A 22,183-nucleotide genomic window follows, 5' to 3' on the forward strand; every position below is an offset into this window, starting at 1 on the left:
GCCGGGCCCCTAAAGCAGCCCGGGTGGCGACGGCGGCGGCCACAGCCACGACCACGGTCCCTCATGCACGCACGCTCACACTCGCACACTCCCGGCGCGGGCACCCAGCTGCCCGGCGCGTGTAAGAGGAGCGCGTCGAGGGAAAGGAGGACTGAAGCCGCCGCGCTCCCGCCCGCCCGCCGCGCCTCCCGTTGACCACTCCCCCTCCTGCCCCCTCCCCGCTCCTCACCCCGAGCTCCAGCCGCCGCCGGTGTGGGTGCTCCGCTACCGGCTCCTCTCTGTTCTGTCCTCTCTTCTGCTCTTGGCTCCCCACCCCCTCTCCCTTCCTTCCCCTCCCCTTCCCTCCCCTCCTCTGCAGCGCCTGCATTATTTTCTGCCCGCAGGCTCGGCTTGCACTGCTGCTGCAGCCCGGGGAGGTGGATGGGTGGGTGGGTTGGCTGGTGGGGAGGAGATTGTGCAAGTTGTAGGGGAGGGGGTGCCCTCTTGTTCCCCGCTCCCTTCCCCCCCAACTCCTTCCCCCTCCTTCTCCCCCTTTCCCCTCCCCGCCCCCACCTTCTTCCTCCTTTCGGAAGGGCTGGTAACTTGTTGTGCGGAGCGAACGGCGGCGGCGGCGGCGGCGGCGGCAGCACCATCCAGGCGGGCACCATGGGCACGTCCGCGCGCTGGGCGCTCTGGCTGCTGCTCGCGCTGTGCTGGGCGCCCTGGGAGAGCGGCGCCACCGGAACCGGTGAGTGAGGACGCGCCCCTCCGCCGGCGGCCGGGACCCAGCCGGGGCACCGGGAGACCCCGAGGCGCGGGTCTCCGTTTGCCCACCGCCTCCTAGGAGGCGCCTCTCGGCTCTCTCTTGCCTTCTCTCCCTCCCCTCAGTGGTGGCGCCTCTGAGCTGTCAGCGCCGCGGCTAAAGGGAGCTGGGCTTGGGGAACAGTGGGGTTTGGGGTGTCCTGACGCCTCGCCTGAACTAGTCTTCGATCCCTCACACCGCCTCCCCCAAAGCCGCTGCTTTGCCTCGTTTCTCGCCCCCTTGACAGGGGCTGAGGTATGTGGGCTTCTGAGCATTGAACAATGGTTCTGCCTCCTCTGCCAGGCGGAGTGTTAGGAAGGAGGTAGAGGGCCGAGACGTGCGCGGCAGCCCGGGGCGCGCGCCTCGAACCTCAGGGAGTGTGGGAGCGGACGGTGGGCGAAGGTGAGGGCCTCCGGGGACGCGGGGCGCCAGGTGCGGGCCGGGGCTCGGAGTCTTCCGGCGGCCGTGAGCGGGCGCACGTTCGGTGGGCGGCAGCCGGGAGGCTCCGCGGAGCCGCGGGCAGTGCGCAGTCTGCGCACCCAGACTGCGTCTCCCCCGGCGCGGGGCCGCCTCTCCGGCGTGCGGGGTAGGGGAGGAGCGGGCTTTACGCAGGACTGTCCTCTGGGTGCTTCTCCCCTCCCTTTTCCACGCCTCGGGCGGCATTTGGAAACCTCTCGGGTCTCTCGTGTAGCTGAATGGGGAGGGGGAATGGAACGAAGACTTAATCAGGTTAGTTTGCTGATCCTCCTTCCCGTTGACGTTTCCTCGAGAGGAATTGAGTCCTAGGCTAGTGACTGTAATTAGCCTTCATTCTAAACAATAAATCAAAGGAACAGCGCGAGAGCGAGTGTGTGGCCCTGTCTTGTTGAGAAGGGCGGTGTGACTACTGTCGGGTCCCTAGAGTCTGCCGCAGGGGCTTGGGGGCCCTGCCTGGTCTTCAGCCACGTTCCCACTTGGGGCCTCATAACTTTCCTGGACAAGCGACAGGAAGCCCTTCTAAGAGGACTCAGTCAGAATCCTAGCGCGTCCCAGAAGTGATCTTCAGATGTGACGCCAAGGGGCTTGTTTGCCAGCTGCGGGGAATTGGGACTGAAAGCCGCCCCGGTCCGAAACACCCATTCCAGAGTCCCTAGCTCCAGTAGCCAGGTGGCTTAAGGGGCCCTGCCTGCCTGCAGTCACGTGCTCCTGAAGTGAGAGCGAACTTTAAAGTTTGTGGTCAAGGAGCCTCTAGGGCAATGCCTGGGGTTTTTACGTCTCCGAATGCCCCTGCCCTTTAGTTGCCACTGTCCGGAGGGTGTGAACTGGGATTGGCCTTTCTGCCCTCTGCGATTGGCTGGCAGTGCGATCACGTTTAGGTTGGTCACATGGTTCCGCGGACTCCTAAGCGAGCAGCACGGGAAGTGTTATTTTCAATGGAAAGTAGGAGACTCCACAAGCTCCTCAAATGCCTTCCCCTGCCTGGACTCTTTGAAGAGGACGAATGTGTAGTGAACATGGAATCTGATGTGTAACAAACCTGAGAGCCTAGAAAAGCTCTGCTTACAAGAGTTTTCAAACGCTAGCATTAATCATTAATGGATGAGTAATACTAACTTATTAAACGATTTCTCAGTATAGTGCCATGACTTGCATTATGCCTTTTGTAACATTTCAAAACACTAAGGTATACCAGGAGGGACAATTATACAGGAAGGTGAGAGAAAAGTTTCATTTTTGCTGCATGTCCCTTCCACTAGAGGTTAACTTTACCTTATAGAATGTTAGGAGTGCACCTAAACTGACTTGAGTTAGTCAAAGCCAGATATTCACCTTGTATTAGGCAGGTGAGGATCCTCTTTGTCACATGTGAAATATTTGACATGCCATGAACAATGGAAAAAACAAATTCTTCAAAGGAAAGGAGGCAGATTCTTTCAGAACTGGAGGAAATTTGGGCTGAGGCAGGTATTGACTCTAAACCAATCCCAACTGGCATCTGTCTTAAGTTCAAAGTCCCAGGGTATGTGGGCTCACTTCCTACCCTGGAGCTTCTACGCACGCCCTGTCTCTCCACTGGCACATGGTGCTGTTCCACGGTACTCCTGGACAAGGCAGGTGAGCACTGAGAGTCTGGCAAGGAACTTAACGCTATTGAGAAGTTGGTATATCTGATTGCACAATTGCTGGGGGTTCTAGGACATTTTCCTCCAGCCTGAGTAGTCAGGATTAAGATCTGTGGTATGATATATTCTTAAAGGTCAAAGTCTAAAAAAACCAAGGTTTTGTGAGAGCTATTCATATATGGCTAGCAACTAGGCTAAGAGTAGAAGGAAACTTCCCTCACTGTGAGAAGTGGGTTGGTGTTCCTGGTGGTAGTAGTAGACCTGGAGGGAAGAAACTGGAAGGCATGGAAAGTAAACTTGGCTCATCCAGATACCACCAATGAAGGTATGACGATAGTAACCCTTATCAAAACCTGATCACTCATGTGAGCAAGGACTGTATAAAGGAAGGTCACCAGCCAAGCCCTTCTTGGCAGTAACAGCTTCTTGAAACCTAGTGTAGCTTTGTTCCCTGAATCACCCTCTTGCCCACTTTATGTGGCATTTACCTATAGTGCCTGTCCTGTGTCGTTTTGATTGTTTGCTTTTATGGCCTGAGTCCCCAGATACCTAAAGCATGTATAAAGGTCAAGTAGAGCTGCCAATATTAAGACTTTAGTACAATAGACTGCTATTTAACACTAAATGTTGCTAGCAAAGGTGACAGCCTCCATGCTCAAAAGAAGTGAAGACCTGATCCAAGTGTCTCTACCTGTCATAAAATTGAATAACCATAACCATAAACTTGACTTGACTTGACTAGTTTTATTACAATTTTGGAAGAGGAAGAAAGTTGTTACAAGCCTCTTCTGCTCCAGGAGAGGTAACAAACTGATGATACTTAACAAGGACTCCTAGAGTAGAACATGACCATAAGATCAAGGGAACAGATAGTACCCAGCCGTATGGCTTCAGGTTTTGATCCCAAACCTTGAAGACTTGGCACACAGCATAGAATTCATTGTAAATATCTAGCCCATTTTCTATTTCTCACAGAATGTAAATAAAGTCGTTCTTTTCAGTGCATGGAAAAGTGCTTAAAACGAGGCAGTTGCCTACATGACTTAAAGTAATGATTGCATTCACTTTGGATACTGACTTTCATTTGGAAAACCACCTTCGTATACTAGCCTAAGAAATAAATGCATTAAAGGGCTTGATGAGGTCTATAGTGATGTTCATCGTAAATGTGCCTGCCTTAGGGAGCTCCTTGTGGTGGCTAATACAACTGCCCTCTCCATGGTTGGTTGATTAAATTCAAAATTGCTTAGTTTGGTCCCTACTAATTAATCTCAAAAGACTACTTGGACAACAGCATGATAGACTGCTTTCAAGGCAAACAGTCCAAAAATACCGTCTACTGAGGTTATGGGCGAGATAGACTTGTTAAGCAGAAGTAAGTAGTCCAGGGACAATTTGGGACAATTTTTTCTGCCACCTAAGAGTTTTGGGCTGGAAAATCTGAGGACTGACAGTTCTTCTGAAGAGCTGGGGCAGAGTCTAACCTAGCTATAGGAGAATCTGGCTTTTAAGTAAAAATCATCTCAATTTTAGTCTCTGCATTTTTCAAACTAAATCGGTGTCTCTTTGCTAAGTTCTTCTATTGGCTTGCAACAAAAACTCTAAACACTGTTAATACCACTTAGTTAGAGACACTAACCGCACTGCAGGAACCAAATGAGATGACAGGTGATAACACAGGTTGGGTGTCCCGTATCTGAAATACTTGAAACCAGAAGGGTTCCACAGATTTTAGATTTTTTCAGATTTTGGGACATTCACACATACATAATAAGATATCTTGGGGATGGGACCCAAGTCTAAACATGAAATTCGTTTATATTTTACATACACCTTATACACATAGCCTGAAGGTAATTTTATAGAATACTTTTAATGATATTATACAAGAAACAAAGTTTTGACTGCAACTTGTCACATGATGTCAAGTGTGGAATTTCCCCTTATGGCATCATGTTAGCACTCAAAGTTTTGGATTTTGGAGCATTTCAGATTGTGGATTAGGGATGCTCAACCTGTACCATAAATTTAGCATATTTTTCCCATTGAGTGAAGTCTCCTAGGAAAGCTTGGCCCAATAGTTTTTGTTTGTTTGTTTGTTTTTGAGACGGAGTCTCGCTCTGTCGCCCAGGCTGGAGTGCAGTGGTGCTATCTTGGCTCACTGCAAGCTCGGCCTCCCGGGTTCACGCTATTCTCCTGCCTCAGCCTCCCGAGTAGCTGGGACTACAGGCACCCACCACCATGCCCTGCTACTTTTTTTGTATTTTTAGTAGAGATGGGGTTTCACCTTGTTAGCCAGGATAGTCTCGATCTCCTGACTTCGTGATCCACCCGGCCTCCCAAAGTGCTGGGATTACAGATGTGAGCCATTGCACCCGGCCCCAATAGTTATTTTGGGTCTCTAAGCAAGATAATGCCTGCTAGGTCCTGTGAGGGTAAGTGTGGAGATTCTGTTAGAAATGTTGCAATGCTTGCTTAGAGATCCTTTGCCTACTTTGTAGTTTAGAGATGCTGGAAACTATAAGATGGAGCCTCTGGCTAGAACAGCTGATTTTGCCAACTTGGGGGGCATCTGGGTAGCCTTTATGTATATAGACATGGTGGTGGGGATGGGGGGACTTGCAATTTGCCAAGCAAGGGACCTAACAAAGCCTTGGCGATAGACAGCATTTGTGATTACATCATATGTCAGAACTTAATAGTTCTCCCACATACTGTGAGTAAACAGGGTTTCTATTTTATAGACTGCCTCTAATCTTTCATTTTCTTAAAGACTTCCCCAGATCTGAGGTATTAACTGATCTATATGTTCACTAAGTAGGTTGTAGATTGATGCTGGTCATCTTTGTGCATCTTCTTGAAACCACTTGATGTATATCTACTGAGTACCTACCGTATGGCACCAGGCACAGGGTCAGTGACCAAAGCACTGGTTCCTTCATTCGTGGCACTTAGTCTAGTGGGGGAATCAAAGCAGGAAACAGCCGAAGACTGCTTGGAATAGAAACTCTGAAGAGGAGTGAGCAGATCCATTGTTTAAGACCTAATCATAAAAGAGGCAGACAGCAGCTGAAGATTGCTGGAGTTTCCGTGTGCTATCTGGGTTCTAGCTTATGAAGTTTCCCTAAAATCACCAAGAACTTAGACTTTAATATGAAAAAGCCAGTAAAGAGTCTATCTCTGCAGATAATCCTACAAAAGTGATATGATTCAAGCAACAATGGATTACTGCCAGTATTACCAAAGAGCAGTAAAACGTGTCAGAAGTAAAATCTGGATCTGATATATCAAACTCTTAACCTTACCAGTTAGCCGCAGCTAACTTTCTCAGGTGTCAAAACCTCTCTTTTCACATGGAAATGAAGCCAACACACCCAAAGGGACACACTCATTCTGACAGACAAGTGTGTGAAAATGCACTGTTTTTAAATGATAAATTGCAACAAAGAGGCCGGGCGTGATGGCTCACACCTGTAATCCCTGTGCTTTGGGAGGCCAAGGTGGGTGGATCATGAGGTCAGGAGTTCGAGACCAGCCTGGCCAACATAGTGCAAGCCCATCTCTACTAAAAATACAAAAAAATGAGCGGTGTGTGGTGGCACGCACCTGTAATCCCAGCTACTCAGGAGGCTGAGGCAGGAGAATCACTTGAACCCGGGAGGCAGAGGTTGCAGTGAGTTGAGATCGCGCCACTGTAGTCCAGCCTGGGCTACAGTGCGAGACTCTGTCTCAAAAAATAAAAAAAAAATTGTTACAAAGATGAGGTAAAGGTACCCTCATAGGCATAGGGAACAGGGACCTTTATAACCTAGAGTGTTTCAAAGTATTCTAGCTAGTAAAACAACCAGTCACACTTGGTTTCAAGTTCTGAAAAGCTGGGGAAAATGTTTTTGACAAAAGTTTTTAGTTGAGACCAGCTTTATTAGTAAACTAATAAATCAACTCATGCACCCAAGACTACCAACTAGTGCCTAGAGAATGTAGGATGTCACGCACCAGGTCCTGAGTTACAAATGTATATTGCAGACCATGCCTTAGGAGATCTCTGTGTCTAAAGGTGAAAAATGGTAGCTGAACTCATCTCCTTGTGTGATGACTCTGTGACAGGGACTATTATGAGAAAGCAGCCAGACCATACCTAGTTTTTCCAAAAAAGGCATTGAGGCCTCATTCAAGAATACAATCTGAGCCCACTCCCGGTGAATGGGTGGACAAGGGCAACATGAACAAACTGAGACAAAGCAGCCATGAGGAAGGGCAAAGCCATGGGGAAGTGAGTGGATCCCCTTCGAGCTGTTGGCTCAGCCTGTATAGCAGATGGTGGGTGGTGACCAGTAGGGAAAAGTCTGAGGAAATTAGTAGGGAACTTAATCCTAGAGATAGTGGTAAGCCGAGAAATGACCCCATTCTTGGCTATTCTAGGTTGCTTGAATCACTAGGTTGCTTGATATGGGTAGAGAATGTGACAGCCTGGAGGCAAAGGAACAAGAGATTTAACTTTAGATCAGTTGAGAGAGGAGGGCTTGGGCATGGCCACGGCTTGATGGCCAAATGTCAGGGAAGAATTAGGGCTTATTTCTGGAGTACTGATTTAGAGTAAGTAATGGGGCCAATCAGAGATAGACCACACAAGGAGGGAAGGATAGACTTTAGAAGAACCTCTGCCTAGTAAGACACCCAAATAAATTTTTTCTACAAAATAGTTTTGAGGGCTTTACTCGGGTGTTACTATCATGTGTGTTGTAAAAGAGGTATTTATCTCCTGTGTCCCTCCTGTGATGAACTTTAGGCCTTTTGAGGGTGTTATTAGTAGATGTTACAACCCTGAAAATGAAAGAGCCACTTACATTATGGGTAGAATCTATAGCTTCTTAACCTTAGTGCAGTGGTTCTCAAAGTGTGGGCCGAAATTGGCAACATTAATTCAATATTAATTGAGTTCATGTGTCAACATTGACTCATTAGAAATGCAAACTTAGGCCCTGTTCTAGACCTACTGAATCAGAATCCAGGCTGGGGCCCAGCATTCTGTGTTTTAACAAGCCTTCCTGGGGATTCTGATGCACATGGGAGCTTGAGAACGACTGACTTAGTTTACCGCTCACAGAAGCTAACGATTTTCAAGGTATATCAGATGAAGGGCCTTTCCTCTGACTTGAACCCTAGACAAGGAAAGCAAGAGCTGTAATCCTTTTAGAAGACTTGCTGAGGAATTCTAGCAACATTTTTAAAAACTTAGAATGGGTAAGGAAAGCAGGCCTCCATCTCAACAAGGCTCAATCTAAATTGATGCTTACTAACACAGTATCTGGAGCCAGTGCCTGGATTCAACTCCTAGCTCTGCAAAGGGCGATCTGGGACAAGTGACTATACTTTCCTTCTCTAGCAGATTTCCTGATCTATAAAAGAGGAATAATAGGGCCAACCATGCAGGATTAAGAATTTTAAAAGCTAAGAGATGTGAAGTCTTAGAGCGGTGTTTGACCAGTAACAAAAACGATTCAGTTATATCCATGATTCTTAAGATCAATTTGATGTAAATGGAAAAACTGACAATTGAACTGTAAAATTCACTTATTTCCGTGACTCAGAAGAATTAGCCTACATATTCACCACTTTTTAGTGGCCCCCAAACTTTTTTTTTTTTTTTTTGAGGTGGAATTTCACTCTTGTTGCCCAGGCTGGAGTGCAGTGGCACTATCTCAGCTCACTGCAACCTCTACCTCCCGGGTTCAAACAATTCTCCTGCCTCAGCCTCCCAAGTAGCTGGGATTGCAGGTGTGTGCCACCATGCCTGGCTAGTTTTTGTATTTTTAGTAGAGACGGGGTTTCACCATGTTGACCAGGCTGGTCTTGAACTCCTGACCTGAGGTGATCTGCCTGCCTCAGCCTCCCAAAGTGCTGGGATTACAGGCATGAGCCACCGTGCCTGGCCCAAACTGGTTCTTACAATGTTTCAGAGGCTGACTTTAAGGCTAGAACACAACCTTTGTGCTTGACAGCTCAGAACATTTCCCTTAACACCTGTTGTGGTACTTTGCCTCTTACAAACCCTTCTCCCCATAGGAAAACTTTTTTGCTGACTCAGAAATTTGCTTGTCCTGAAAGGAGTTTTAGCTTACAAATAGAAACACTGGCATTAAAGTGGCAGGCAGTAAAGTGAACTAGGCTAAAAATAAATGCCCTTCGTGGCCCCAGAAGTGCCAGAACAAATGGACTGAAGGAATTCCAGCAAATAACACCCATATGCTCAAGCAATGAGTAAGGGCATGAAAGAATTAAATGCTTGGCCCTGGTAGCCCCAGCAGTGTGGCAGCATGAGCCTCTGTGCAGGTTGAAGTACACTGTGAGCCTGGTACCAGAGCCACTTTCTCTATATTCTGGGCATGCATGTTGGAGTGCTCCTGCCAGGGTGCTGCTCAGAGCCCCATAGGGAGATTTGTAGTCCATCTGGAAGGCTTGGTATTTACTCAAAGGCCTATGCAGTTTTTTACTGAAGCTTATGTATTGTTCTCCCAAGTCAACCCCTGCAGGGAAAATTAGACAATGGCAGGCTGACTTCTATATGCTTTAAAAACCCTGCGTTTCTCTCTAGGACATTGGTCTAGACAAGGAATTTATGAAAAAGATCTCAAAAGCTTAGGCCACAAAAACAAAATAGCGAAATAGGTCTTAATTAAACTAAAAAGCTTCTGCACAGCAAAAGAAATAATCAACAAAGTGAAGAACAACCTGCCGAATGGGAGAAAATATTTGCAAACTATTATCTGACAGGAGACTAATATCCCAGAAAATACAACCTCAACAGGGGAAAAAAAAATCCCATTAAAACGTGGACAAAGGACATGAATAGACATTTCTCAAAAGAGGACATAAAAATAACCAACAGATACATGAAAAATTCGTTGCCATTACTAATCATCAGAGAAACGCAAACCAAAACCACAATGGCATATCTTATACCAGTCAGAATGGCTATTACTAAAAAGACAAAATACAACAGATGTTGCTGAGGATATGGAGAAAAGGGAAAATAATGCCATTTGCAGCAGCATGGGGATGGAATTGGAGGTCATTATGCTAAGGGAAATAAGCCAGGCACAGCAAGACAAATATCTTATGTTCTCACTCATGTGGGGAAGCTAAAATATTTCATTCCATGGAGGTAGACGGTAGAAAGATGACAGAGACTCAGAAGTCGGGGGAAAGGGAGGGCAGTTGAAAAGAAGCGGGTAAAAGAATACAGATATACAGTAAGATAGAAGAAATAACATCAATGACTGTAGTTAACAAAAATGTACTCACATGATGGACACCCTGAATCCTCGGATTTCATCAGTATGCATTCATTACATACATGTAACAAAATTTAACATGTACCCCATAAATTTATACAAACAGCACCAAGAAGAACCCTGAGGTTCTTGGAGCCAGTGAACTGCCAATGTGTCTGTGTAGCAATGTTAACTATTTAGAGAAGCAAGGCTCCCAGGAAAATAGGTGCCTTGAAGTGTGCGTAGTCTGATTCCATCTATGTAAGTGATAGTAAAGGTGAGAATTTTGTTGACACTCCAGGAATTCATGCATTACAAATTTAAATAGCCACATAAGTGAGTAGGTACAAGTGACTTCCAACCTCCTCACCCAAAGGAGCAGAGATATTCTAAGTATTAGAGCTGGAAGAAAACCTATACAATTTCTTAATAGAACCCTTTTCAAATTTTTCCAACAAAATCCAACATTCAAAAGAAAGTGTTGGTAGAGGCAGAGGTGGAACACACAGGGCATGGCCTTTCCCTCCACTTCAACCGCCCCTTAACCTAAGGCATTCTTGTGAAACCTCATGGCTTTGAGGAACCCACTAACAATTGCATTTTACCCCAACTACTCACCTGTCTGAGCAGAAGTGCCTAGCACTTCTACTTCCAAGGTATTTTTTGAGGTGTCATCGGCTTTAGCTTAGCCCTAAGAATTAAAAGAACCTCGAGTGTAGATGATTTCAAGCTCAACTTGTTCCCTTTATGAAAGTATAATACTGAATTTGAGACTTAACTTTCATGGATGGGAATAGACTGCAGGTCCACAATCCTGTAATCCCCAAAGCTTTGGAAACCAAAAGCTTCTTAACTCATTTGGTGCTTTCAATTCTCCTAGAGCTCTGCACAGCAGCAGTCCCAGCTGAGTCCCAGAGGTAGAAAGGTAGAACCTTTTAAAAACTTGAACAGAAAACTTAACAGTGTTCCAGTCAGTGGCTAAGGACTCGGCATTCGATTTAGTGTCTGGGCTCACCCTCTCTGTGGGAAGCAGAGAATTAAACAGAACTAGGGAGCACTTTCTGCCCAGTAGCTGTCCCTCAAAACAAAGTGCTTAGGAAACGAAGAGGCATAGCCATAAAGCTTAAGGTCTTTATTTGCCTGTCTTTAAAGAATCCTTTATAAAGCCAGCTTGTCTTCCCACCCCCACCCCAATGTCATTCTTTTAAACAAGCAGGGACATTTTAGTAGAACACTGTACTCCTAATGCCTATTGCTACTTCTTATTGGAGTGTGTGAGTGTGTGTGTATATGTGTGTGTGGTTGACAGAGAGAGGGTAAAACATAGCTTCATGATGATCAGGCAGAAACTTGAGTAAAGTAGAAATATCTGGGATAAGAAAAGCTAGAAATTAAACTCCTTTTTGGCTTCAGATATTTTCTTAGTAGAAAATGCTGATGCCTGTCCTGAGTCTGCTCAATATAGACTCTTGGAGCAGACTAGGATTTTAATAGAATTTATTACTGTCGATAGCTTGTATATTACAACTAAATTCAGAGACCCTCTTTAAGGCGATAGTAGAGTAAATATCAGCCTTGGGATACTGTATACCCATATTTAATCCCAGACCACTCTGAGTGCCTATGAAATCTGTAGCTTCAAACTCATTTTTAAGGAGGTTGTCTTCCAGGTGCCTTAACCCTGAGGTGGGAAACTATCATTTGACATTGACCTTTAAGTTCCTATTCAAATCTGATCACAAGGTTCCCATTTTGACACTGTAGATATCAATGTCAATGTTTTTGTCTCATTTTGACTTAACCTTTGGTAACTAAAACCTTAAAAAAAAAAAAAAAAATCAGAGGCTTTCAACCTTTACTGTATCCTGACTCCAACCTGACTGTTCTTTCCAAGTATATTTATACCTATGTTCTCAGACTACAAATCGTTCTTTTTCTGATTACTCAAGGTAGAGTCTTACCACCTTCACAGTCCCAAAGGTAATAAGGTTATATAGAACTACAAGACATGTACTCTCGGCATTGAGAATATTGCAGACATATTAAGAATCCAGTGGCAATGAGGGAAGAGGGGAGAGGCACCAGGTACATCATATTTGGTTTAGCAGTATAAAACCGCATAGGTGATGCTTCCTGACAACTATCTCTACCCTCCTCTAGCTCCCCTTCTAAATCCCTAGTATATTACAACCCATAAAACATGTGAGGAATGAAAACGTATTAAGAAATGAAGGTAGGAAACCATTCTGCTTTGTAGCTGGGTCCTAGCTTAATTAGACTCATGGGAGCAGAGTGATAGATGCTGTTTTAAAAGCAACATATTTAATATCCAAGGAAGTAACCACACCCATATGGTCATCTTGAGTTGGGTCAAATTTTAATCTCCCAGGGAAGAGCCACAAAGCACAGAATGCTCCCAGACAGCAGGGAGTAGCTGACACTAGGGAGACCAACTAGGGTATTGTGCACGTAACACAAGAGTTCCAGTCTGTGCTTGCCTCTGTAATATCAGTTCTTATGCCAGCATGCCACAGCTGCAAATGCTGAAAGGTGGCAGGAAATCGGAAGGCCTTCTGCTTGGAAACCCTCCCTCAGTAGTCTGCATGGAACTATATGATTCCACTGTTTTTCTCAAATATTTGCAGTATATTTGCTTTAAGCGGCCACATCTGTGCCTTTTATCGTAAAGCAATCACATCTGCCAGAAGGACAGAACTGCTAATGATAGGAAGCACCTGAACATTAGCTGGCCTGTGCCGGGCAAAAAAACCAACTGTCCCACTTACAAGTCTTAGTTCACACCATTGTGTGAATTAAATATCCATACATTAAGCATAGAAGAACAGATTCAGAGAAATAGAATCTACATCTTCAGCTCCACCTCACTTTTCTTTCTTCTCGTCTTTAAATGATGAATGATCTTCCTTTCCCTCTTAACTATACTTTCTTGTAGCTTTTATCTTGGAGCTGTTTTGTAAACCTGTGTTTTCCAATTAGACCTCAGTTTCTAAGAGGAGGAATCATGTGTTCAATCTCTATTTCTACCCTATTCTTGTTGCTCCTTCTAAATCTTCTTCACTGTGCTTGTAATAGAAACATCATTAATGAATAATAGTATGGATGTGGACGAGAAATGCCATTAAAGGATTAGGACTTGGCTGATTATAGCCACACATGTAGTTTCAACAAATGAGAAAAATGAGTCCAGAGGCAGAGATGATGCCCCTTGTGGTCTCTGGGCAATCTGGATTGTTTCTATTTTGGTCTGGTTCCATTTGCCCGAGATCACTATTCCAGCCACCATGCCCAATTTTCAGGTACCAGAAATGAATAGATGGAAAGAAAATGGATCCTCTGCCCTCTTAAGGATATTTCCTAAAGTTGTATATACCATTTCAGTTTACATTCCATTAGTCAGAATGTAGTCCCTTGGCTGTACCTCACTAAGAAACAGGCTGGGAAATCTAGTATTTAGTCTTAGCATGGACCCAGCTAAGAACGCAATTACTGTCACTCACTGGCTGAAGATTCATCCTACTCTGGCCCTTAGGAGGTTACAGCCTGCCAAGTCTGCAGTATTCTCCTTAGAAAGTCCCCATCCATGGGTATTAGGTATCTTAAATCTATAACCAATCCTTGCTTTGCTGAGTGTTCCCTTCTTATTCCAGGGAGAAAAGCCAAATGTGAACCCTCCCAATTCCAGTGCACAAATGGTCGCTGTATTACGCTGTTGTGGAAATGTGATGGGGATGAAGACTGTGTTGACGGCAGTGATGAAAAGAACTGTGGTAAGTAAAGACTTTGATGATTTATGCATTTTGTTAAAATATGATGTTAATCTGCAAACGTATTGAGATTCTAAAAATAAAATCACTTCTAACAGTTGCTTTGAAAGAGTCTAAAGAATCGGTACTTCTCTGTGTAAAGGAATAAAATTGAATCTTTGACATGGGGTTATCAACTTGAGAATGGAATAAGGTGATGTTCCATTTAAATGACAGGACCTAGTTTATCTTAGATCAGACAAACATGTGGAATAGGAATCTGGGAGAAGGAAGAAGAGGACCAGAAATAGAGACAAACAGAGGATTGCTTAGAAAGGACTGTTTTCCCCTTTTGATTTTCAAATGGCTCTGATCCTAGAAAAGAAGGCAAGCCATGGACATGAGAAAATCCCATAAAGTTTCAGGGGGTTAATTAACCCCTGACATAGAAACTACAAGCCAGCACAGATCAAAGATCCGATAAGGATTCTTTTTTAATTCTCTGCCTACAATAGTTGCTAATTCTAAAGCATTAGCAGAGCGGAAGACATTCTCTCCCCAAGAGAATGGGGATACAGTGTCACATCCATCAATCAGCATCTATCAAAAGATCATTGTGAGAAATGCCTATGTATGCAATCTATACAACCTCATGTCAAGCCAAATCAGCTGAGAACTGCATGGCAAGATCACATTTAGATACCATGAATACATGCTGAAGTTTGCTCTAGGATCCTTTCGTTCCATGTTGTAAACATTCTGAAACAATATTCTATGTGAATATTGGTGCTAACATTGTCATTTATCTTTTAAAAGATGTTATATAAAGATGTTCACTATACAAGGTAGAAATACAGAAGAAAAGTAGAGACGAAATGTAGGTCTCAGCAACTGACACCTTGTTATGCCCTTACCTACTTCTTGCATCATTACTAAACGGCTATACATCATGGCAGACCTTGTTCTATACCTGTTCGCTCTGAGCAGTATCACAGGTGTTTTTATGCCAATGTGTAGAGCAGATCAGCAGCTCCTTTGGAAGCATAAGAAAGTCAATTCTACAGTCTCAGGGAAGAAACTTACATCCAGTCGTAGGACCAAGAATAGTTCTCCTGTGCAACACTTTCCCATCATTTGCATTTTAACACTAAGATTTTAATCTATTCCACAAGACATTGAGTCTCATGCTATTTCTGGGTTACCTAGGTAATTTAGTTCCCTCACTAAATATCTCCCTAGAGAGTCCTCACTCTTGTCAACTATTTTCCTGTTGTAAGTTGCAATTTTTTTTCTCTATTCTAAACTATATATTTGGCAAAACCTATTGCTTGTTCTTAAAAAGCAATTATTCTCTTTATATTGCAAAAGTCTTCTTTTACCATCTGACTCAGTAGGAACTAACCTGGGTCAACTTGGGATTTTTCTAAAATAGTCTTGTATAAGTACTCTCTACTAGCCACATGGTAGGAGAGTTTGGAAAAGAAAAGGAGGTAGACATATATCTAATCAAGATCATTTGAGGTAGGAAAAATTGTATTCTTAGCCACAATTAGTCTCTACTTTCCATGTGTGACAGTAGAGAAAGAAAGTGGAAACATTACAATCAGGGAAGTTCTGAGTGCTTACTTTATTTCTCTATGGAAGAGGAAAGCTGTAGAATTACTTAAAACTTCCAAAGCTACCTCCTGTTTTTGGTCTAATCTCTTAATATGGAACTTGGTTACAATATTTAGCATGGTTCTTTATTTCCAGTATGTCAGTGGGCATAGTCAACTTTAGATTCTCTAAGCCATGTGCTTCTGTTGGTCCCATTAACTCATTCTTTTAGAGTGTTAGGCTGAGCTAATTCATCAGCAACCTAAGTACTCTAAATATGTAACTGCTAATTCTCTTCCTCTGTAGCACATCTAAATTTTTACTTGTCTCTCAAGGCCCAGTTCAAATATCCTTTCTTTACCCTCCCAGTCTATGCTCCAGATGAAGAGAGATAACCCTACAGCAATTTGTCTCTGTTTATCTTTTGCTCAAACACTGTGGTATACAGCCAATCTTTCACATCCTCATTATGTTTTCTAAGACTTAAAATCATGGGGGGCCAGGTGCAGTGGCTCATGCCTATAATCCCAGCACTTTGGGAGGCCGAGGCGGGTGGATCATGAGGTCAGGAGATTGAGACCATCCTGCCTAACACAATGAAACCCTGTCTCTACTAAAAATACAAAAAAAAAAAAATTAGCCGGGCGTGGTGTAGTCCCAGCCGGGCACCTGTAATCCCAGCTACTCGGGAGGCTGGGGGAGGAGAATGGCGTGAACCTGGGAAGGCAGAGCTTGCAGTGAGCCGAGATCGTGCCACTGCCCTCCAGCCTGGGCGACAGAACGAGACTCCGTCTCAAAAAAAACTGCTAGGAGCAGTGGCTCACGCCTGTAATCCCAGCACTTTGGGAGGCTAAGGCGAACGGATCACGAGGTCAGGAGATTGAGACCATCCTGGCTAACACGGTGAAACCCTGTCTCTACTAAAAATACAAAATATTAGCCAGGCATGGTGGCAGGCACCTGTAGTCCCAGCTACTTGGGAGGCTGAGGCAGGAGAATGGCTGAGGCAGGAGAATGGCCTCCACAGGGAGGCAGAGCTTGCAGTGAGCCGAGATCACACCACTGCACTCCAGCCTGGGTGACAGAGCGAGACTCTGTCTCAAAATCAATCAATCAATCAATCACGGGGTCTCTTTACAGCCATTCCGCTAGTCCCTCTTTTGCAACTTCCAAAGAATATCACAGGTTGAATTACAACAACTAACCCTGCAGACCCTCTGACTTCTTCCTCCATGCTCAGGAGAACATGGGCCTTGAATACCACTTAATTCATTAACACTAGTGTTTGAGTTTTTCAGTGATTTTAGAAACAGTCATGAATCTAAAGCTAGCATGGCTAGTCTTGTTTCCTTGGTTATGTAATTCAAGGAGATAATGCTTTTTAGATCATAATTTGCCAACCCATCTTGAGTTCTAGAAATTAACTGTAATCACTATCTCTCCCCTTTATAATATCTTACACTGAACAAGAGTGGTCCAAGGGCAAACTCTAAACTCTGAGAGTTCTACTTACTTTAAGCCAGTGATTTGGGAAATAGTCCCTTTCAAATGTTCATCAAATTGTGAATTTTTCGCTTATTTATCTTCACAGAATATATGTTATAGAGGAATGTTTTAAAATACAAATTTGGGTAGAAGCTATAAGCATATAGGCAAGAAAGAATATACGGTAAGAAAGATAAGCTTAGGGTATCCTGTGTGGCTACTTTATATCAAGATTCATCCTACTCTGTGATTCCTTCATGGGTAGGGTAATCAAGCTGCCCAATTTGCTTAGGACAGCCCTGGTTTATACTTATCTTCTGGATTAATTAACAGTGTCCCCTTTCTGCTGAGATTGTCCCAATTTGGACAAAAAATTGCATGGTAACCCTAAGTATAGGGGAAAGACCTGCCCCAGCAAGAATTAGCGGCAGAATCAATTCCTTTCCTTAGGCTATTTTAACATTAGCAGTCAGTTATGGATATTAGCACTGACAGCTTCAATGACTTTTAGCTGATTGATGTTAGCCTACCCCTTGACTAGAAAGGCTAAAATCATCTCTCCCTTGAATTCTAAATACAACATCTCTTGTTACACTGATTGAGTTTTCTCCCCTTTCTACCTGATGAGTTCCTTTGCCCCTGTAGACCAGTATTGGTGACAATATTCAGTACTGGGGTTTGGCCTTCATTCTCCACACTAAACACATGTGTTGTTAAGGGATGCCCCTTGAACAGTGTCTTAGTCAGCTCAGACTGCTCTCACAAAAACACCATAGATGGGTGGCTGAAACAACAGAAATTTATTTCTCATAGTTATGGAGGCTGAGAAGTCCAAGATCAAGGTGCCAGCAGATCTGGTATCAGGTGAGAGCTGTCTTTCCGATTTGCAGATGACCATCTTCTCACTGTGTCCTTACATAGTAGATTACAAAGAGAGAGAAAGCAAGTGCTCTGATTTCTTTTTATAAGGGTGTTAATCCCATTCATGGGGACTCCATCCTCATGACTTAATTACCTCCCAGAGGCCCGACTTCCTAATAACATCATATTGGGGGTTAGGATTTCAATACATGAATTTTGGGTGGAAACAAACATTCAGTCCCCAGCAAACAGTTCTACTATGATCCAGTCAGAAGAGGGAATGTTTAGCTGTTAAATGTATGAAGTACTTGAATGACTTGGAAGAAATACATATAGAAAATGAAAGTGTTACTTAATCTCAACATTATACAATAGGCAGGAAGTTAAATGTAAGATATCTCCGAGTCGTAAGATAATGGGCAACTTCTATCTGACCTTGACTTCAGTTTCCTCCAAGTCTCTCAAATGAGCATCTTCCTTCTCTGAAAAAAAATAATAATAATAATAATTTTTCTGAAGTTTCCCCCTGGATATTGGCAATTGAGTGCCCATTGACTCAGCTTTTTTTAGAGCAAAACATGCCAAAATGCAGTATGAGCCCTCATGTGAAGCTAGGGCTGTGGGTAAGTGACTTCAACTTTAACCCTTCAAATAAACGTTTGTAGTAAAGAAGACGTGTGCTGAATCTGACTTCGTGTGCAACAATGGCCAGTGTGTTCCCAACCGATGGAAGTGTGATGGAGATCCTGACTGTGAAGATGGTTCAGATGAAAGTCCAGAACAGTGCCGTGAGTGTAACTTGCTTTGGCCTTGAACTTTCCTAAGTTGTTTGGTGTCTCACGTTTCTAAGTATTGCTTAATCTACTACTTGGTATTCATTTTTCTTTGCCTGCCTTGAAGTTTAGGTCAATTGACTCCAAAGTCAGTCAAATCACTACCAGTTTATCAGCCTCCTTTAAAGAATGTTCTCCCTGGTCCAACAAGACTTACATTCTCTTGGGTAGCTTCACTATTGAATACTTAAAACTGAAGTCAGCAGATTCAGTCAAGAACTCCTTGACTAGGTGCATAGATTTCAAATGTTTGATTATAATGATTCTGAGCAGATGGTACTGTGGTCCTGGAAGCTAAGTCAAGAAGTGAGGGTTCCCTATGGGCCAAGCATAAGCTTTTAGAAGCACAGCTTCTCATACTATTAAAAAGCTATTACTGAAGAGGTAAGGTAGCTAGTAATTGGGTGAATAGTGACTTCTGACACACATGTAACCTAAAGTTACTAAAATGGAGATCTTACAGCTTATTCTTAAATAAGATAAACTTCATAGGTATGCAAGTGTATACCTGTGTCCTTAGGAAACAGTCTGTGAGACCATAAAGAATGATGGTTTGGGATCATATAAATTGAGATCACATGAATGTCAAGGCGAAGAAAGTCTTAGAGTTTATTTTGAGTCAGTAGAGGCCTGCACTGGTAGAAGCACTAAAGAAGGACTAACATGAACAAAATTTAGGTCTAAAATGTGATTATGAAAGAAAATCAAATGGAAAGGAAGATAAGGGTGTTACTTTCAATTTTGTAGATAAGTGAGGGGAGTAATATTGGTCAAGACAAGTGAGTTCAAGGCCTGCGAGCTAAAGACAGGTTGTGTAAAGATTCAGCCTCAAGTTTTAGTGGAGAATGACCTCGTCAAGTCAAGTATTAGGGCATGCTTCTACTTTGCAAGATGTCAATTTAAAGAAGGTTGTGAAGGAGGCCTGTAAAGGAATCTAGGCAATAGAAGATTTCCTAGATGTTTGACCATCTGACTTTTCATGCATTTGAGATTAGATGACAATATCTGGGTCTGTCCACTTGATATCCAACAGATAAATAGTGGTCTAGGAGCAGCCCAGCCAGTAAACTTCACCATGCCAAGTAAAACAAAAGCCAGAACTGAGCACGCCATGGGACCTTGAAGGAGTGACGTGGTCAAGGCTGTCAGGTACACTGTCAGGTAGCATAGGTTGGCACAGCTTCTAAGGAATGGAGCTGATGAAAGAGCTCCCCAGGCTTCAGCCAGTTAGAATTTCACCAGTTGCCAGGCTACTGAGTCACAGGTATTAGCGCTTCCAGGCAGCACAGGAGCATCAGCTTTGCATTGATCAGTTTTGAGGCTCTTTTGAGACTGTATATCATCAACAGATATGAGAACATGCCGCATAAATGAAATCAGCTGTGCCGCCCATTCTACTCAGTGTATCCCAGTGTCCTGGAGATGTGATGGTGAAAATGATTGTGACAGTGGAGAAGATGAAGAAAACTGTGGTAAGAAGATCAGTGTTGAGTGACGTAACCCAAAGACCCTTTTCCTAAAGGAAGGGTGGGCAGGGGAAACTAACCTAAGCATGAAGAGGCACTGACATTGACTCACTTTTCAGTGACTTCACTATCTGCTCAATTACTCGTCCTTCATAACTGCCCTAAAACCCTAAAAGACATTCACGTGGCAATTGGCCATTGCTTGGTGTTTCTTTTAGGCAAATAGAAATAAGAAGGTAAGTCATTCAAGGCACTTGTATGTAGCAGTAGCTCAGGGAAGCAGCAATTGTGTGGACTTTTGTCTCTGTTGTGACAGTAATTCATGTGCCTTTTGCACTTTGGCACAATAAAATTAGGTGAGTAGGGTTGGCAAACACATTCATAGGTCTAAACTTGATTGGGTTATTGGAATAAATTATTTGAGTATTATACAAACATTTCTTTGCCCCTAAACTAGATTCTGGCATAACTTTTTGGGGGAAAAAAAAAGACACAGAAGCATGAATTAACATCTTGCCTCAGATACCCAAAGAAAAGTCTACCCAACTGGTGATACCTTTGTCTCCTGTTGCAGTTCCTGTCTCTGAAAGCTAACTCTGTTTCCTATTCTTTCATGTTTCTGGTCTTGGAAAATCTTTAATAAAATGCTGCATGTTGAAGGTGAAGTCCTGGGAAAATCGCTAGGTTGAACAAACAGTGCTTTGAATGTTCTTTCAAGCTACCGCCCTTTTTATAGGGCCTCTAAAACCTACCCAGGTCTGACAAGCATGGGTCTCCTGATATGGTAGTAGTCAAGGGAGCTCAGGGTACTTACAGTTGAAACACCAGTCTTGTGTATAGAAGTCACCTCCTGAGGTCAATACCATTGCACCTAGTCCAATGAGTTTTAGTGTTCAATCCTAGAATTGAGTTTTCTGTATTGGTAAGCCCTTGTGCTGCCAAGTGTTTCCCTTATAAATCTAGACTTTGCTTCCCAAGAGAGTCGTGGTCTCTATTCTAATTGCCACCAAATTGTGACCTTGAAATGTTTGGCAGGAATTTAGTCAAAGTACCAATTGGCTAGTAGGACTAGCTTATCATTGTCAGCATACCTGATTGTTAAATGGTGATTACAGCCCTGGCAGTGACTTTTTCAAAATGGAAAGTGTTTAAGACTTGTTATTCCTGATCCTTATTTAAAGGACCGAAAAGAGGAACCATGTATGGTAGTATGTGGTTCACCTCTTTTTGGTGACAGTGTCTTAATGCTTGTTGTATTACGTTGCATGATATTCTCAACTAGTGATGAGATCTGACAAGCTGTATGTTGATTCAAGGACAACTCAATCTCTGCCTTCCAAATTGAAATCCCTTGTTTCAGTTTGTTAGTTATCACAGCCACTTTTAGAGTCAATTGTGGTTCTCATCTCAAATTAATTTCCAGTCTTCAACTATTTTCTTGGTCCTTTATTTCTGTTCTTCTTATTTACAGTGTGCCTTCATTTTTTGTACAGTGAGACTGTGTTTTTGATTTAACTCCGTTGTAGCCTTTAAGTTGGGCTAGTAAGTTACGATTAATGAATAAAGATCAATGTATTAGATTTTGGGACAAGAATCTTGAAAGGACCTATCTTGATGCACTTTCAATGGGGCATCCTCTCTCTTAATAGGCAATATAACATGTAGCCCCAGTGAGTTCACCTGCTCCAGTGGCCGCTGCATCTCCAGGAACTTTGTATGCAATGGCCAGGATGACTGCAGCGATGGCAGTGATGAGCTGGACTGTGCCCCGCCAACCTGTGGCGTCCATGAGTTCCAGTGCAGCACCTCCTCCTGCATCCCCATCAGCTGGGTATGTGACGATGATGCAGACTGCTCCGACCAATCTGATGAGTCCCTGGAGCAGTGTGGCCGCCAGCCAGTTATACACACCAAGTGTCCAGCCAGCGAAATCCAGTGCGGCTCTGGCGAGTGCATCCATAAGAAGTGGCGATGTGATGGGGACCCTGACTGCAAGGACGGCAGTGATGAGGTCAACTGTC

The 22,183-nt window shown here is 43.7% G+C and overlaps 1 protein-coding gene across 4 annotated transcripts in view; it reads left to right on the top strand.

Moving 5' to 3' along the window:
- The first annotated feature begins 405 nt into the window (after window positions 1–405).
- LOC105491814 (very low density lipoprotein receptor) overlaps window positions 406–22,183 on the top strand; it is a 35,058-nt gene continuing 13,280 nt past the window's right edge. For 2 of the 4 annotated variants that reach the window (XM_011758492.3, XM_011758493.3), the window contains exons 1-5: window positions 406–727; window positions 13,826–13,945; window positions 18,529–18,651; window positions 20,046–20,168; window positions 21,812–22,183. In XM_011758492.3, coding sequence (XP_011756794.2) covers window positions 421–727; window positions 13,826–13,945; window positions 18,529–18,651; window positions 20,046–20,168; window positions 21,812–22,183 — 1,045 coding nt within the window. In that variant the 5' untranslated portion in view covers window positions 406–420. The remainder of the gene's footprint in view (window positions 728–13,825; window positions 13,946–18,528; window positions 18,652–20,045; window positions 20,169–21,811) is intronic. The other 2 variants (XM_011758494.3, XM_024796060.2) reach the window with 1 other exon arrangement.

This window comes from Macaca nemestrina, chromosome 14, assembly GCF_043159975.1.
Source record: "Macaca nemestrina isolate mMacNem1 chromosome 14, mMacNem.hap1, whole genome shotgun sequence".
Taxonomy (NCBI): domain Eukaryota; kingdom Metazoa; phylum Chordata; class Mammalia; order Primates; family Cercopithecidae; genus Macaca; species Macaca nemestrina.